At 43.6% G+C, this 18,615-nt stretch overlaps 1 protein-coding gene across 11 annotated transcripts in view; it reads right to left on the reverse strand.

Annotated features, from left to right (window-relative positions):
- FAM13A (family with sequence similarity 13 member A) overlaps nucleotides 1-18,615 on the reverse strand; it is a 149,694-nt gene that overhangs the window by 64,613 nt on the left and 66,466 nt on the right. The window contains exon 1 of one of the 11 annotated variants that reach the window (XM_064510469.1): nucleotides 3,405-3,548. The exons of the other annotated variants lie outside the window; for them this stretch is intronic. Within the exon in view, the coding sequence (XP_064366539.1) occupies nucleotides 3,405-3,442 (38 nt within the window). The 5' untranslated portion in view covers nucleotides 3,443-3,548. Of the gene's footprint in view, nucleotides 1-3,404; nucleotides 3,549-18,615 lie in introns of those variants that run through there. 11 annotated transcript variants of the gene reach the window in all.

The raw sequence follows: 18,615 nt of genomic DNA on the forward strand, positions 1-18,615 counted from the left end.
AAGGATCGGAATTATTTACAATATAACTTTACACACACGAGTGTTCACTAATCTCTTGAAGAGAGCACACTCCCAGTTCCAAAAAGAAGAAAACATAGTGGAATAGAAACGGTGTTCTCAGCTAAAATATTCGGTCATCATAAAGGACCCAAACAAATAAACCAGTAAGGTAAATTAAACAATCCCAATGATGACTGCAAACGAGACAGTCCATGCAGACAACTGCTGCTGCACAGATTAGAAACAGATCAGTCGTACTCTCTACTTCTGTCAGATGCACATTCTGAAAATATTTGTGATGGTTTCATTTTTTCCTCACAGTTGATTTGTTTCAGCAAAGCGCAAAGCAGTAGCAGCCACTGGTCACAAAGGAGGCCTAAGCATGTACCTGGCCTTCTTATCTCCTACAGAAACTGACAGATGCGATTTGCAAAGGCAGCCACAGGTTTCAGCTTCACACAGTTTCATTAGATCTACAATGCATTAAGCTAGAATAAACAAGCTAAAATACAAATTAACAGTACTAGCAAGACTGTAACTAGGAATCCAAGTTATTAAACTGGGCTGATGCTATTCAGAAAACCTATTAGCCTATTAGTAATAAAAGACACAATCACTGATGGATAGGCTGTTTGAAAACCAGGAATGCAACCATTGTGCTTTTTACAGCGTTTGGGCAAGACGGTCCATATTGCAGTAGAGGGTTCAACAGAGTCAACCTCCCACCTCTTGCCCTGCAATGAAACATAACCCTGAAGTCCCTATTGTAGCTCCCTCACAGCAGGCCACTGTATCCCACCATGTGCCATTCCACAGACCTCTATATATAGAATGAAATGACAATGTATAGTACATACAGCTCTATTCAAGCACATCATATGATTGTCAGGAAGACAGACTCACAGCTTACAGATACCATGGTAGATAGCATACTTCACTATTCTCATGATAAATGCTATTTAAATGTCACAGTTACTTAAACAGGAGCATTTCTCCCTCTCCCGAGTTTTATGCAATGACCACGCAGACATACGTTCCTATCGCTTCAGCACATGAGGGCTCCTACAGCAGACCCAGCACAGCCAGCTTGTGGCCCAAATGGAGTACATACAGCGTGTGGTGCCCATGCAAGACAGATGGGATGGGGTTTAGCTGCACAGGAGTGGAACTCAGAGTGATTACTGCTGGCAGCGTATGCCCTTTCTTGACAGGGGAAAAGGGACACCCACAGTTTAGAAAGTTGCCCTGAGAAGCAGCACCTGGAGGTTGCCGCTGGTCTTCCTTAGATCCTGCCAATAGGACCTGTGCCGTGCGAGTTGTCTGGAAATCTCTAGGGGAGGCCAGGCCATGCCTTGCTGTGGCAGACTAACTTGACAAGGATACCCTGCGCTGGAATTACAGCATCAGCCTCTCTACCTCACAGTAACCACAAGCAATTGCTATCCACTCCTGATACTACAGGGGTATGACTAACCATTACCACGGATCATGCCTTCTAAAGCGAAAAAAAACAAAAAACAAAAACCACAAAACACAAAGCCAAGAAGACCTTCCTCAGCAGAAAAAACAAACCCTAAGAAGGGAAGAGACAATGTTCTAAGGAGGAAAATAGAAAAAAAGGTGCAATCTGAAGAATGCTGCTGTAAAGGAATCTGGGAGCCTGCACTTGTCTGCCCCTAGGTCAAAAGAAGATTAGGTGCTAAAAGTATAGCATACACATATTAAAAATAAATCAAGGAGATGGAAAAGAAGCCAGAATTTTGTAAATTACTTTTTTTGTAACTGCAAAGTTAACATAATTCTGCACCATATTCAAATTTTCATGCAAGTTTCAGAAAAATCTTCAAGGACTGAGTGCATTTCTAACTGATGGAGAGTTAATCCTTTCAACAACAAAAACAAAGAATCTAATTAAGGCTACCCTGTGAAATCTATCTTCCCCTGGGGTGAATACATTTAGTCAAAAGCACAATAACAACCACTTGTTCTGACAGCAGCTACAAGCCAGATTCCCTGGAACGCAAAAAGGCTTTTTTTTAAAAAAAAAAAAAAGAAAAAAAAAAAAGGTGAGACTGGCCCTTCAAATAGGTACAGTGCACTATGACTACTTCTTTAAGACATTCAAGCAGTATTCCCGTTTCTCTGCAGTCACCAATATGGAAGCCTCATGACTGCATTACTACAGAACAGACTTCCTCCACAGCTATCTGCAGATGACAGTGTGTTTTATCAAGACAATAACAGTTTGGACAGCAATTTTAGTTATTATTTTATCCTGTCGAAGTGAACAGCAACTTCATAGCTTCTGGCAACACAGCACCACCATGGTACTGTAAAAGCATACTAAATCACTTATTTACGGTTTTGTAGATTACATAAGGATCAATATTCACCCTGTTTTCATAAGGTTAAGAAGGAAGGGAATGTGTAATTTTGAGAACTGACAGAGCAACCAGTAAAAATATTTAATGGCACAGTAAAAGGAATGCATACTCTCCCCTCCCCACAAGGTGGGCTGTGCACTGCCATTTGAAAAGCCTCCTTGCAGTTATCCCTATGATGTTCTGGAATGAGTACACATCAACACAGGTATATATTCATAGCTGGTGCTGAAGAGAGGTGTGTCTCAGCACTGCGGAAACAAACCAGCCCTTTTCTTCTGAAAACTAAACCTCTCTTCCATGCTTTTCAGGCAACTGCAAAAATAAGACCACACTCACTATTTAAGTGCACAAATATCTGTAAGGTATGTATAGGAACATATCTGGCTAGGATCTGCCGGGCCAGCTAGTCCACGTCCTTTACTGCATTACAGCCCTCTGCTGCAGTGAAGTGATGGGGAACAGGGCCCTGCCTGCTCTCAGGGAGGCAAAGGTTTGCAAGGTGCACTGAGCACTCAACACCCAGCTCCCACGGACAGGCAATGGCACTGGAGCACCTACTTCCCTAGAGCCCTCAGAAGTGCTTTAACCCCACAGCCGGCTCCCCTCAAGGAAAGGGCTGCAGTGACTAGAGAGCACTGCACCCGCCCCATCGATCCATACAAAGAAACTATAGATATCCTCCAAAGCCTCCTCAATAAATCGACTTACTGCACTTTCCCAGGGTGGCCGGGGGCCAAGGCAGCCCGCCCGGAGCGGTGGTGCCCCTTCCCGGCAAGGCCCAGCTCCCCGGCAGCTTTCACCCTGCCACATCGGCTCCCGAGGGGCAGAGGCAGCCGGGCGAGCACAGCGGTTTGCAGCGAGCTCGTCGGGAATGAAGGCACCGCACGGGTCCTGGCGAGCAGCATCCACGCCTCTGCGCCTTCCCCCGAAGGGACCCCCAAACGCAACCCCACAAGCCCCCAGCTGCCCCCGGACGCCGTGCTGGTGGCCTGCGGCGCCGGCCGACCGGCGGACACGTACCTCTGCAGGGGCATGATCTCGCAGGCCATGCTGGTCATGGGCCCCGCGGCAGCCGCCCGCCGCGCCGCCTCGCCCCGCGGCAGCTCCCCGCGCAACGCCTGCAGCCCCGCCAGCGCCGCGCCGAGCCTCGCCGGGCGGGCGGGCGGGCGGGCGGGCGGCCCCGGGGAGGGGCGAAGGGGCGGCCGGCCCCGGGGTGGCGCTCACACCGGCCCGCCCTGCTGCGGAGCGGCCGGGCTCGGCCCCCGCGGCCCGGCCCGCTCCTGCAGCGCCGCGCCGCGCCTGGCCCGGAACCCCCCGGAGCACCGAGTGCCGCATCCAGGCGCCACACAGCGTCCGGTAAGACGGGGGTGCCCCGTGCACTGAATAAATGCACGTACCAAAGTGACAGCCCCTGGCCCAAAGGTGGCTTCACCATCCAGGGCTTCCTCCTGCACGGCCTCCCCCTTTCAGCTTGCTCAATGGGGGACTGCCCCTCAGGCTGCAAAGTGAACCAAGCACGCTACAATAAGGCTGCTAATTACTGCAAATTGCTGTTGGATACATTTTTGCTCAATACGTGATTTTAGGCCCGGTCCACAGGCGAAAACTTTTGCCAATAGTTGGGACTTTACAAACAAGTTATCCTAAAGTAGAAATGGCTCTCACAGATCAAAAAGTGCATCTTGTCAGTTCTCCAAATGATATAAACTGTACTAGCAATCACCTTCTTAAGCTGGTGTGCCCAAATCCACATTACAGATTTTGTCAACACGGAATTACTGTGAAGAAAAACAAAATCATACATATATTAATCAAGAGAGGTTTCTAATGTTGAGCTCATCCTAGATACACAAGAAAGGCCAGAAAGCGAGGCCTAATCCAAGTACATACAGCTGGATAGCTTTTAACAAAAACACTAGATAAAGTGTTTTTTATCAATTTAACTATGACCAAAAAGCCCTTTGTGCTTTGGAAATGTCATATCATGGAATGACTAAGCACAGGCAACAGGCAGTGCCCGGCACCCACCCACGGCCCCAGCAGAGCTGGGTGTTCGCTGGGGTGGGACGCCTCCAGGCACGTCATAGGGTGCCCAGAGAGCCCACCCAGAGCTCTACGGTACCGTCGCTGGGCTACTCCTGACACGCAAGCCGCACTGTGCCACGCTGCTGTATACACACATATACACACACCTTCACCTGGTTGGTCTCTAGGGCCTGGCACAACAGGACCTTTGCTCTTACTCATCATCCCTTTGCATTTCAGTAGGTGCTATTGTAGTTCACAAGGTTTATGCCCGTCATCAGCCAGTCAATCCAGACACACAGGGAAGAGCAGCATACAAGGACTCTTCATTTACCGTTCGAAATGAAGAGACGGTGTTGCAGAAGCAGAATTTATTTTTACTGATGTTCCCACTGGGCCAGTCTCAACAACTACTGCCTCTCCGTCTGTGCCTGCTGACCAAATACTGCTCTGAAACAATGAATCGCACCCTTTTATTTGGTGGAGATTTGGGGATGGGTAGAGACATAACAAAAGAATGCTTGTGCTACTTTCCAGTTTTTCCATGACACGGTAGTTCTGGAAAACAAAGTACAAAATCTGTAAGAAGGTCCTACACTGAAACATTTGATGGCTGCTGAAGGAGCATACTCTATATAAGTTTTACCTTTGCACCTCCTCCCCTTGGAATTGCTAAGGAATCATCTTCAACTTCCACCGACATTAGACAGAAACACTTCTGCCACTGTCTTGCAAGATGACAATGTCACTGCATCGCACACTTTTTGCAACAGACAAGGGGAGAATCTCAAACGGATGGAGGGCATAAGAGAACAGAGCCTTTAGAGCCTTTCAACATTTTAGGAGGAGAAAGCCTAATGGCTAATCTTGTAAAATTAAAGTCCAAACTACTAGCACAATCCTCCTTCAGTTCCAGAGAGGACTGGCACTGGTTTGGGGGAAGCTGTGGCCCGAGCCTAGTAACTGTGTATTTAAGACTTCCATACAAGTGTAGGTCATGTGAATTAGTCATTAGCCAAGTTAGCTTTCTGGAGAAGCAGGAGACACTCACAGGTTGGCAGAAGGATACCAGACATCTCACAGGGATGCCTCAAAGATGCTTGTCTTGACATCTCTCAACAGGAAGCAGGAGCACTTGTGCTTTAAACACAAAAACAGTGGGCTAGTGGTCAGATGCAGTCCCAGAAAGCAGTGGCACGGAGTACAAACACAGAGGTCAATTGAAGAGGGGTTCTGCTTCAGTGTGCTGACCTGTTTCATATTTGCTGCTGTGGGCAGGCTCACTGGAAGAAGTGCATTGTGCATTAGTAATGCCTCTGCCAATTGCCGCAGAGTACAAGCCTGCTCTGCTGTGCCCCGGTCACGCTAGGCGCTGCACAGGGCCCTTTTTTATCAAAGTCAGCAACGCTGATAAAGCACTCTGCCATCACGGATCTGGGCTGCTGCTATCTGTGTCAATTAAGTGATTATCTTGGTGACTTCCTGTTAGATTAAACATGTTATATGTGCTCCTAAACAACCAAAACCACACAAAAAGATTTTACTCTGATATACAAAACTGCTCTTCAGTATAAGACAAAACCACTTTGTACTGCTTCACAAGTCGACATTAAATAAAATTGCCTCTTCTTGCCCAGTCTTCTTTTATACACACACAATTATTCATACTTTATTACACTTCTATAAACTGAGCGTTACCACCAGGATACCAATAAAAAAAAAAGTTTCCACATTTAACTATGGACCTGTCTACATCAGGAATGAGCCAGGGTTTTCTAGAGCAGCTTGCTGAATCAAATGAAGTGGAATAACTCAAATAACTTCTGTGCTCTAAATTTATACCCTAGGTATTTTGTCATAACTTCCATGTGACTTCCCCACATAAATGGGCTTGAAAGTACTAAGATCCATGACAAAGAATTTGCTGACAAGAGAAGCTGAAATTACCAGAAAGATTAATTTACGAATTAGCATCAGTAAAGAAGGTCACTTCCTGGCACTGTACTAAAATCAACCAGATCGATTAAAGTTGCCCAGTGCCCCCTATGCCATCAACACCTTCAGACTCACCTTCTCCTGCTCCTGTTCTCTTCTTCTGGAGTTCCCTCAATGGGCTGTCAGTTTTCACCTGCCCTTCCTCATCTGCATCTTTGACAGTGCCAAAAACATCACAACTGAGAGAATGTATCCTAGCTTATGTTTCCCAGCACACCCACTGGCATGTAACTGTAATGCCCATTAAAAGCAGGGAGATCAAAGATGAAAAAATGCAGCTGCTGGCCTTTTGCTAGCAGTGCTGGTTTCCCAAGGTTTTAATTATTTCCGGAGTAGCTGCAGATATGGCAATAAAAGATTTTAACACAGGGAAATGTCAAAGAGAGTGAAATCAAAATAAGTACTTTAGGGCACAGAGGCCAACCCTCTGTGAGAGCAGTACTACCTGCTACTCAAACAGCAGGAAACCATCCCACAGTGCATGTCACCTTACTTTAGATGCATCATCTGAATGCACCTTTTGAACCTGTCACCCTGCTAAATCAGCACAAAACTTACTAATTCTTCATCTCCCCTGTTCATGGGTACAGACCATAAGCAATGTATTTGAGTCACAACCTAGGCAGACAAAAATTACCAGAAAACTGAAGGCTCATCTCCAAACAATTTTCCTTTCTTCTCACTGATGCCACTTTGCTACTTGAGCGAGGCAGAAATTCCTACCCTTCCTCCTACACTCTTGCATCCTTCTTTAACTTGCATAATTCAGGATGGATTATCACATATAAAATCTGGCATTATTACAGTATTTTGTTTTGGATTTGGTTGTACTTGTTAAATCTATTTTCCCACGTTTAGGGAAAACAAAACCTCTTATGCAAGTTTTATACAGCTCTCACATTCCTATTGCTCAGAACAGCCAAATTTATTTGTTGGCTGCAACAATACACTGCAGCGGCTATTTATGCTACCACCAAACATACATCTACAGGATACACCCACATATCCTTCTCCCTCCATTCTTATTGGAGAGCTTTAAACTTCCGTTCATCCCAGCCATGTATCAAAAAATGCTTAGAGTGCAATGAACGAACCACAATCATGCTATGCATAGTCCTCACACTACTACAGAAGATATGCACACACCATAAAAAGTTATAAGCACAATGGGAAAAGAAAAAAACCCCTCCTTCAGGACAGGCACAGCATCTTCACTGATAACTGCACACTCCCTAGTGTATTCTGAATATTACAGGAAAACAAACAACAAATAATGGTAAAAATTATTAAGCCTCCCCCGAAATATCAACACTTGCAGCTACGCCTCTGCCCCCGGGTCCAAAGGTGTTGATCTGCAAATTTATTACTGAGATTCAGCAAAGACAAAAAAAGGCACTGGCTGGAGCTAAGTATGAACAATCACACTGCTTCTCCCCTCCACCACCAATGTTTAAAGAATGAACACACATTTGGAAAGGAAGTGTCCTGTCAATCATCATTACAGGACTGCTTTCTCTCCTTTCCTTTTCACACTAAGCTGCAGAGTAAGTACCTTTCTCAGAGTATAAAGCAATAAGAGAAGATCATCTGTGAACAGCACAGCACCAGAGGGTAGAGTTTATAACTGATCTAGTTAATGGATTTTATGAGGATGTGGCTGTGACTGTGTCTTTAAAAGCAGTAGTGCCTTGCCTCCCTGCACTGTCAAACACAAATCAGATTTTTTTTTTTTTTTAAGAAAAAAAGATCTTGCCTCATTTGATAAAATCTGAGGTTATTTAAAATGCTGGAGTTCTGCTCAATGTCATCAATCTATTCCTTTACTATATATTAAGTTATGTAATAACTTCCCCTTTGTAGAACCACGAAATGTAAAGCAAAGATATCAGCACACCTTAGTCACACTGAAAATTAAAGCTTAATGTACTTTTCAAAATACCGCTAATACACATTAGAAAATACCACGACTTATGTACACATTCGATACATGCATTTTTTTTCTCTTAAGAGTATTTGTGCATGTAAACAGCTGCAATTACAAATGAAAAATACACTGTAAAAACTTCCTGCAGGCCAGAAGATTTGTGTGCAAATAAGCAAGGCACATGTAAACAAAAACCGTATTTGGAAACTGTAGCCCTTAACGTCCAAATAACGCAAAGCGAAGATTACATAGGCCCGGTTCAAAAGAACAGAATAGGTAGAAAGAACAACTGATGTATCAAAAATGTAATTAAGTAAAGTAATTTAGTAATCCTCAGAAAGTGGCTGAGCATCCTAACAGAGACTTTCTAAGGTTGGTGTTCACTTAATAATTTTATGAATGATGTGAAAGGAAATGTAAAATAATACTGGCCAAGTAAGCAGATGATCCAAAGAGGGAGGAGGGAGAAAGAAATGGAAAAAGGAATACAAAATAATCTGGTTCTTTTTATATGCTGTGTGCAAGCAAGAACTACATGTTTCAATGCAGCCATACATAAGTCAAACATGGGACTGAGACCACCCAGCTCTATCTGCAGAATTTTGTATGCTAAATTGCAATCACAGCTGCTGAATTAAGTAGCAATTAATCCTGGAATTAATTGTGGTCCTGTCATATGCAGGGAATCATTAAATTATAATAATGGTTTCTTTTGACCTTAAAACCATATCAATCTGCAGATTCTGCTCAAATTAATTTTCTTCAAATGGGACACATGATTGATAGTACCTTCTTGCAAATTTTAATACATAATCATTCGGTACTGTGGCTCCTCTGGATCCTCCTTTGGGATCTCTAATCAGTTAAGCCAGGATCAGGGAACATTAACTCAAAATCAGCAATAGATTGCAGGGAGTTACTGAGCCATGATTTATAAGGGAAGAAAAAAAAAAGGGGGAATATGGCAGACAATTTTGTCCCCTATAGCAGTAAAAGAAATCACCTTAGGTCTCATCATGCTGGCTAAAGTTCTCTGTACAATATATGACTTCATACGCATAGTTACTGAGGAAGTGAGATAGTTCTGTCCTTAGTTACAGAACTGGGGATGTTCTCCTAAATGGTCAAAATTACTCATTTCGTAAATTGCTCAGGAAAATGAAACTTCAAAAAAATGGAAGATTTCTATTAAAGATATTCATGTAATGAGTACAGAACATATATATCAGTGAGTTATGTGCTAGACTTGCTGTTACAGTAAGCAAATGAACAGGAAAAAACATGATCATAAAAAGTTTTCACAAGCTCAAACACACACTAGCATAAAAAGGCTTTGTTGGGAAACTTGTAACGAAAAGGTGCTTTTAACTTTGACAAAGAAAAGATCAGTCATTCAAGGATGATACCTCCATATTCGTATTACAACTGCTGTGTTTTTAGCAATGCAGGGGTATTCTAATTGTTATAACTTGTCTGCAACAGATGCTTTTTTACGGTTGCCTTTGTAGAATAATGTTAAACCTTAGACAAACTGCCCAGATACAATTTGCAGAACTATCTTGTACATTTTCTTAACTAATATTCCTCTTGTCCAAACGAGAAGCAGGTCACTCTTCATCTAAGCTGATTACATTTTACCCCTTTTATGTTCTGCACTGGCATATAACTATTGCCGGCACAACCATGGGGAATACTGACTGTTTTTTGCACTACAGCTCTTCTGTTCCCTACTGTAACTTGGAGGGCCAGATTACCTTTAAACACAGCTAATTAAAATCTATTAAGGAGGAAACATCTTGCAGAATTGTTCCTTAAACTTGCTGGGACAGGAAAAAGTAAACACTAAGCTAAAAGGTTCTCAGTGTTTCTGATCCCAGCCAACAGATAAGCATGTAGGTACATTTCCCCCAGAGTGGGCCACCCCAAACTCCCTGGATTAGCTGCTGTGGCTGCTCTTCATAAAGAAGCAGTGTCCTTTGCAAGCCCTGCCACACCCGCCATCAGCCGCTTCAACTTGTTGCAAAGGACTCTCACCCCATGGGATGGCACAGAAATTATTTCTTGGCCTCCCTCCTGGAGGAGGAAGAGGATTGGGAGTAGGTTCTTAAAGGGTTTTCTGGGAAAGTGTCAAGTGATGAATGGTTTTGCCAGCTAATCTGCTGTGGGAACAGGGTAAAGCATGCTGTATAACAGGTCACTAGGTTCTTCACTTGCACCAGTTAGTTTAAGTGCCAGAACAGAGGACAGCAAGCAAACAAGCAGAAGCCTGATCTCATACAAGTTGTTTTCAAAGCAGTTTTTTCCCAAAGCTCTGCTAATCTCATGGAATTCCTAAACATTAATACTTAACAAATTTCTCCCACTCCTCTAAACTGTTATTTCAATAAAACAGTGTGCACAAAAACCCCTGTAACAATTCAGCTGTTTGAAACCAACTAAAAGGTTTGTAATAAAAAGCACTCAAAAAAAGCATTCGTCTGGGAGAAGATTCTAAAATTTTAAACTGACCCATTGGTATTCCCCAAGTTATTTATTTTCCCTACCAAAAATGTCATTGGTTTCACATGCTCCTGTCTCTTAAAAAACATCCTTCAAACCCTTAACAACCCTACCATCCTTGGAACTCCACACTTCTGCACCCATTATGCTTCCTGCTTTCTCAAGTATCTTCAAGTGAAATGCTTTATAGCTCACCCTTGTCCTTACAAAAATAACAATCACCACCAGAAGCTGGATGGTTGTTAGTGGTGGGACACAGAGGTGTGTCTTCTCATTGGGGTCTGAATACCCTGTAATTGCATCTGTTGGGGAATGGGTCCCCTTTACGTCTCAAAGGGGCTGCTGATTTCTTGCCAGACGATAAGCACAAGATTGAGGACCAAAAAACAGCCAGGATAACACTGGAAAGAAGGGAAAGGGGTTATGGGTCTGCAGACTTTTGTGGTGCTTCAAACTGCTGAGGCTGTGCAAAAGGCAGGAGTGGCAGGTGGAGAAGGCCACGGGATTCATGTTCAGTGAACTTGGCTTCACCAAGAGATAAATTTCCTTCCTTGTTGGCAAGGGTTGTCTGGCAGAATTACCCTCCAGAACAATCTTCTAGAAATAGCTCTTCTTCAGAAAATGACATAACAGAAAGGAATCCTCCCTTAGCAGAAGTGATCCAACAGCTCTTCTGGCTCATGAGACAGGTGGTGGGAAAAGATGACTGGGCTCAGACTTGGCTGCAGAGGCTGACTCCAGTTGGGAGGTACTAAGAGAAGAGTAAGCTGGGTGAGAATAACTCGATCTCTCTGCTCACCCCCCATGGAAGCAAGGGAGACCCTGGCTAAAAGACAACTCTCACTAGATCTATTAAAACCTGACAGCAATTGCCTGGAGCACAGCCCTCTCAGTCCAATACTGGGGGCTATTTCCTGTACCTAGCTGTGCTTACACCAAGAAATATTAATTGTTGTTTATGGGCAGCCAAATACAATGATGCTGGGCTTAGGCAGTGTTATAAGCAGTGCAGCTCACTGCTGCACCCCTTATTTGCAAAACTGAATGTGAGCCTTACACCCAGTATCTATCCAGGCTGTGCAAACACACTCCTTTTCTGCCAGAGGTCAGCCTGACAATTTGCTAGGAGTGCCACACACTGTTCTTGGAGACAAACAGAAGTTCAGCATTAGCCTACCTTTAGTTACCAGAGACATCCAGAATGACAAGAGAAGGGACTAAAAGCTTGCAGTTTCCCAGTCCTCCTCTGTAGTCCTAGAAAAATCTAAGCTCTCCTACTTGGGGTGAATAAAGCCAGCAAAAACTAATGAGATCTTAGAGGAAACTTTCTTTATTTTCTAAGACACTCAGTAATAGTTAGACGCTCAGGATGGTAGACACTTGATTTTGTGCAATTTGACACATTCTGGAGTTCTGAAGTTTTTTTTGGAGGGAAGCATTTATAAATTTTATAAAACATACAGCACATTAGCAGTGCTTCCAACAGTAATTACTTCACGGTGATTGGGTGGTTCCTAACTATAATGCAAGAAAATAAAAATATTACCTTTATTAGATGTTAATCCTTCCCCACATGACCCCAAATTTCTGAATTGAGACAGCCTGGAGACTGTGAAAGGCCTTGATGAATTGGTGATGGAATCTGCTGTCTTCAGAAGGGAATTCCGTCAAACTGCTAATGACTGGAAGTTATTAACATCCAAGCAGCCTTTAGTAATTTCTTTGCAATGGCCCAGTGGCCTTTCTTTTCAGTCATCTGTACTGCAAATACACTGCCTCCATCTTGGGCAGAACTGAATGGAAAACTTTGCTTCAGAGACAGGACTATCTTCACACTTTCTAACTGCAACCCTTTCAGGCTGGGAGGAAGGCACCAAGCCAGTATGAGAAAGCGTAATTTGTAGATAAGCAGTCATTTAGGAACCAAATTCCCTACAACAGATAAAATGAGAGGAAATCTCTTTTTGCCACTGACCATGATAGAGGAGGATTCTATAACACTGAAACTGCTCAGGGACAAACAGATGCAAGCAAAGGGAAAACAGCACAGAGTGACAACCTTACCCTGCAACCCCAGTCTCTTATTAGACAGCTGACCATTTTGATTAAAAATGGGTGTCATGGGAAGTCACAGCTGAACTCCATCAGCCCACACCACAACGTGCTGAACACAACGTCCAAATACATGGTTCTTGCAGCTGAACCAGGAAATCACAGCAGCAAACAAGTCTGGCTGAGAACTTGGTGACCTCTGTATGCTGATTTTCCTGCAGACTGCCTACAGGAAGCAGGCTGAGGTCTCTTTTGGGAAGTAGCACAGGAAGGAATGCCTCAGAGCTTCAGATGACAGAAAACTGCTTGCTCTGCAAAGCTACCGGAAACAAGATCAACTATGCTGATCCTTCTTAGCTAAGCAATGCAACAGGCACATCAGGAGACAGGCTAAGAAGCTGTGGGAAAGGGAACTGCTCATTTACTGCAATAAAAAATAAGTAAAGCCACAGTGCAGAGAACTGCTGGTTCCAGCTCTTCCCTGTGAAACACAGATGCCAATTTCTTATCGTCCACACTGTGTTCTCCCTTAAAAGGTCACCAATCCTTTCGTATGAAAAGGTCCTCAAAATTGTCAGACGTTTGCACCTTCTTTCCTGCAGCAAAATATTATCTGACTCAGGTGGCACCAGTGTGCCACCAGCCTCATGAGATGAAGGGACTTTCTCCTCACAGCAAAAGCAGATAAGGAAAAACAAACAAGATGACAAAACAAATAATCTTTCTAGTTGAAAGGGCAATGCCTGAGACAGAGAAAGGGAGTCAGGTTTTTCTCCTCTGGGATTCATGTTTGTTACTCAATTGCTATGAGTTTACTGTAGTCCCTTTCCGGTTTCTAAGGCTGCTGAATACTGTCCCAGGAAACAGGAAAAGCAAATCTACTTTGCTCATGAAGGAAGAACTTTTGCTTCCCTATAGACATTCTGGCATTAAAATGCTGCTTTCTACATGTAAGTGTGGTCAGGTCTTTGTTTTATTTATGATTTTTGCTGCTTCCAAGATGAATCTCCATTTCCATGGCACAGGTCTGGGCATCATATTCAAAATGTTCTCCAGCTCAGATGCAATCACTTGTCACCAGGTAAATTTTGCACAGAGAGGCAAAAAATAGGATGACTTGAAGTAAGAGGCAAATATGAAAGTTAGTCTAACGGACAAAGCCTTATCTAAAACAGTTACCTGTATGGGGCAGATGAGAGAGGGAAAATGCTAGAAAAAGTAAACTGAAATCCACCCAGGTGACTTGCATGGAAAAAAATCTACATAATTACATGTTATTGCGACTGTCATTATATTTTGATTATGGACAGCCAAGAAGTACTGAGCAAGAGCTGAGACCACACCTTGACTCACCATTCAAAGTCACCCACCTTGGAGAGAAACATAAATCACGTCTCTGTGGCTCATGAGAGAGTTTTTAGAAAACTGAAGGCTTTTCTTAACAACTCATTATGTAACGTAGTTCCTAGCGCCAGCATCTCACAATGCAAGAAAGAAGGGAATTGATTGCACAGGAGGGTGGAGACAAATGTACTCTCAAAGTTAAATGAGTCAGCTTGGAAAAACTAACTCAACACAACCTAAAGAGAAAAGGAATGAGACAAACAATAAAAATATGTTACATAAAAAAAAGTCATCTCTGAGTGCTCAGGGCAGTGCCCACCAGAGCCTGCTACTGAATGATGCAGAAGGGAATGTTCTTCACCAGCTTCCAACACACCACGCCTAAGACCTTTGTCCCTTCACTGAGCAGTTTGCTTGAAGAATCCCGGGCTGTTTGAGGACAGGGATTGCTGTTTGGCTGTAATCCCTTCAGTAAACCTGGCAGCAAGGCTCCTAAGTGATAAGGCAAACTATTACTTCGGATGGGGACTGAATGTACTGCCACGAGAGACTTCAAAAACAAATAACCCCCAAACCTAAACAAAAACCGTCAGCTAAGCAAATCCCTTCTCCCCCCCCACCAGCTTGATTTGTTCTGGCAACAACAGGCACCCAAGTTCTTATCACAGAAGAGAATAATGGTAAGTTTTGGCTTGTTTTGGTTTTAAACCACAGCTGCTAAAAGGAATGCCAACAAATAGAGAGAGTGTTTATAGTAAGCACAAACTTCTCAGTGTACAAATATATATGTTTTCATACCTCAGCAATCAACAGCTAGAACATGCAAACACTGTCCTTAAGAACAGGGTGCAGCAGGGTACACAAACCCACCCCTTCTTTTAGGGAGGCCATTACAGCATGTGATCCCTACACTGGCAGGAGGTAGGCCAGAAATAAGGATCTTTGTGAACAAAAGGTTGAAATAAACAAACCTTCTCTTTGAAAATATGCACATGCTAGGATGCCGCCACAGGGTAGCTGCACTGGCAAATCTCATTGCAGCTGCAAGTCCGGCCACAACAGGAATTTATGATCTTTGGCACGCAAAGAGATGGCTAGAAAGCACTGGAGAAGTCTGCTTACTCAGGGAATGATTACCATGGTTGCTCTAACACTTCAGCTCTCAGGAACTGCACAATGCTTTTTGAAAAGTTTGGCTGCTGAGCACTAGCTGCCATGCACACCCCCATTCCCCAGCACTTCATCGTTACAAACAAGGAAGGTGCCTGGTAACACTCCTTACATCGATAGTTTCACATAGGGAACATGCACAGAGCCTAAAAACAGGGCAAACAACAGCATGTCCTCCCACAGAAGCATCTTTCTTGAAAACAGTACCAGGATGGCAAAGAGATGAAGCTTCAGCAAGTATTAAAACGGCAATATACAGTAAAGCCTACTTCAGTGCCCTTTCCAAGGGCAAAAGAGTCAGGATGGTGACAATGAAAGTCTGCAAGCAGTGAGCATCCGGTACCTCAGAGGAGTGCCCACAGCACCAGGGAATGAATTTTGCCTCACTATCAACAGTCTCCTGCCTCACATTCTGGCTGCAAGAAGCATTTTCCTTCCCACCTGAAGGCTTCCCCTTTTCTTTGCTTGTTTTATTCAGATTATATAAAGTCTAGCATGAAAGGCTAAGAACATTGCTTCTAAGAGGCCTTCCTACTTTTGCAGCCGTTTAGAAGCTTAGTACACCCTGTCCCTCAAATAAAATTCATCTGAGCCTCTGATTCAAAGCATGCAAGTTTGAGCACCTCTAGGCAAACTCCAAATCCCAGTTAAAAGTTATGCATGTGCCTGCTGAACCAGAGCTTTGAGCAGAGGGATCAAATCTGGGGCTCTCAGCTTCACACAGCTGCAAGCTCAGCCTAGCCCCATCTCACTGAGGGCCTGCCTGGTAAGGCCCCCAGGGAGCCTCATCCTCTCCTGCCTATACACTAGTCCCAACGCTGCTGCCTCCCACAACTCCTGGGGTGTGCAGTGTGGGTCCTGCTGCTCTCAGCCAGGTAAAGATACAGAGTATGTGGTTCCCACAGTCCAGAAGTTTGGCTGCTCTGCTCTAAAGCTCTGCACAGGAGCATACTCTTGCAAAAATGACAGAAGTCACAAAGAAATATGTAAAAGTCTGCTTACTGAATACAATCTTCGATCCTTCAAACTCCCCACCACCACCACTTCCTTCCTTCCTTTTTTTTTTTCAGTGTTCTGGGATTTGCTCAAAGAATTACAGGCATGTTTTTCTGCTACTGCATACTAAGTAGTTTGCCCTTGGCACACACCTATAATAATGAGGTAATTCTCAAGAGAACACACACATTATGTACTGGCAGAGATTATGGGTATATACAACCGCTCCATCTATTTTGGTCAGAAAAAACATATCAACTTTACAATATGACTTTCTTAAAATCAACAGTCATGAACAGAAGGAGTAAGGTAGGGACAACAGGCAATACAGATACGCTCTGCAATATGTTTTGACTACAACTGGTATTTCACATACTTCAAATGACAGCAGCACCTTCAAAAGATTCCTGCAATGAGGAATATCATAACTGTTAAAGAGGCATAATATGTATCTTTCAATATTAAAAAAATAGCAAGCCATTCTATAAGACAGAGTCATAATTGCACCTGGTACTTAATACGTGGATCTTCATTTTAAGGTTTACTGTATAAAGACACTTACTCAGAGTTATTTTAAGTAGTATCAAAAACTACTAGACAACCAGAAATCTTGTATTTTCTCCTGCAAACCTTTTCTCTAATGTCAAAGGAAAACAACTGAAAATGACTGATCTGTATGAAGGATTACAGTCCTTGCTGGGGACTCTTAGAGGCTTAGTTTGTGTGCTTATTTCTTCACAATTACACTTGTGAGTCTGCTAATGTGGAGTTCTGCATCTATCAGTAACCAGATCAAATGTGTAGCCCTTTATCCTCTTCTAATCCACCCCTATCATGGTATCTGAGCATGGAAAGGGAGTAAACCACAAGCATTTTCATGAAACAGCAAAGGATTATCATTGCCAAGAACAACTTTTATTCTAACAAGATCATATGATAGCTGAGCAGATACAGTCATTTCACTAAAACATATCTGATAATTACATGTAATTAAACAATGATACGAACTGCTAGTACCTTGTGACAGAAAAAATCTCAACAATAATAGCAGTCTGTTTGCAAAGTACGTTACAGTCTAGATCAGATGCCAGAGTCCTTCTGCTCAGAAAGGTGAAAACTCCTAATGTACCCTTGCACTGAGATAATACCTCACTGTGAGCTTCCACAGAAGTGACACGAGACTATCAAAAGGATGTCTAAAACACTTTGGATATATTGCAGGGCTACATTAATGCAGAGAATCAGGGTTTCTGATTGTTTCACAGACAGCTGCCCCCGACGTGTGTTACGGGGAGCTTCATAACCCTACACTGCACAACCAGCGACTCCCTGCCCAGTTGTTACTGTGTCCCCTTCCCAGGTTTATTTCTGGGGAGACTCTGAGAGGCCTCTTATCCCCAGTGTGGTCAGGAATGACCTCCATATGCTGTTCTGGGGTACAAAGAAGCCCATTAAATAGCTGCAGGTCTTTCACTCTTCCTCTCCCCTTTTCTCTCAACATTCAGAGCACTAGTCTACCCTACCCACCTTGTCCTCTAGAGACCCTCTTCCTCTTAGTGTTGTTCAAGGGCTCCTCTTCTCCACCCCATCCTGCCCCACAACCTGCCATCCCCGAGCTGGGCAGAAAACAGCAAACCCTGCCTGCTCCTCTTTCAGCAGTAGCAGTAAAAGATCACTGACAGAAAAGTACCAGAAGCTAACAGGAGAGCTACAAACTCAACTGCAATAGGTAAATACGTACACAAATGTGGTATGGGACAGAAAGCTAAGGCATTCTTGAACAAAATGAGATTATCACTGTTAGTTTCTGCAGCTAATTCATTTCCAAGATAAAATTAGAGATGCAGACATCTTTCTTCTTGAAGCCTGAGCATGGAGATTGACTGCTTCTCCTTAAACGGGCTCATATGGGCCTGTGCTGCACTCTACAGGCTCATGTGTGTTCATGTTGGGCTCTGTGGGCTCATATGGACCTGTGCTGGGCTCTACAGGCTTCTATGGGCCTGTGCCAGGCTCTACAGGCTCCTACAAAGACACCACATTTGGTGCTTAATGGCCTGTAGCCGGTATCAGCCCAACTGTCCCATACTTCAGCAGTACTCTTCCGAGGAATTACGCACCGACAGAAAAGTATAAATACCTGCAACAAATAATTACCTCTTTGGGGGAACGTTCTACTAAAGTAACGGTGACTACTTTATACTTCTTTGAAAGATTGACAATTGC

Source organism: Dromaius novaehollandiae, chromosome 4 (genome assembly GCF_036370855.1).
Source record: "Dromaius novaehollandiae isolate bDroNov1 chromosome 4, bDroNov1.hap1, whole genome shotgun sequence".
Lineage (NCBI taxonomy): Eukaryota > Metazoa > Chordata > Aves > Casuariiformes > Dromaiidae > Dromaius > Dromaius novaehollandiae.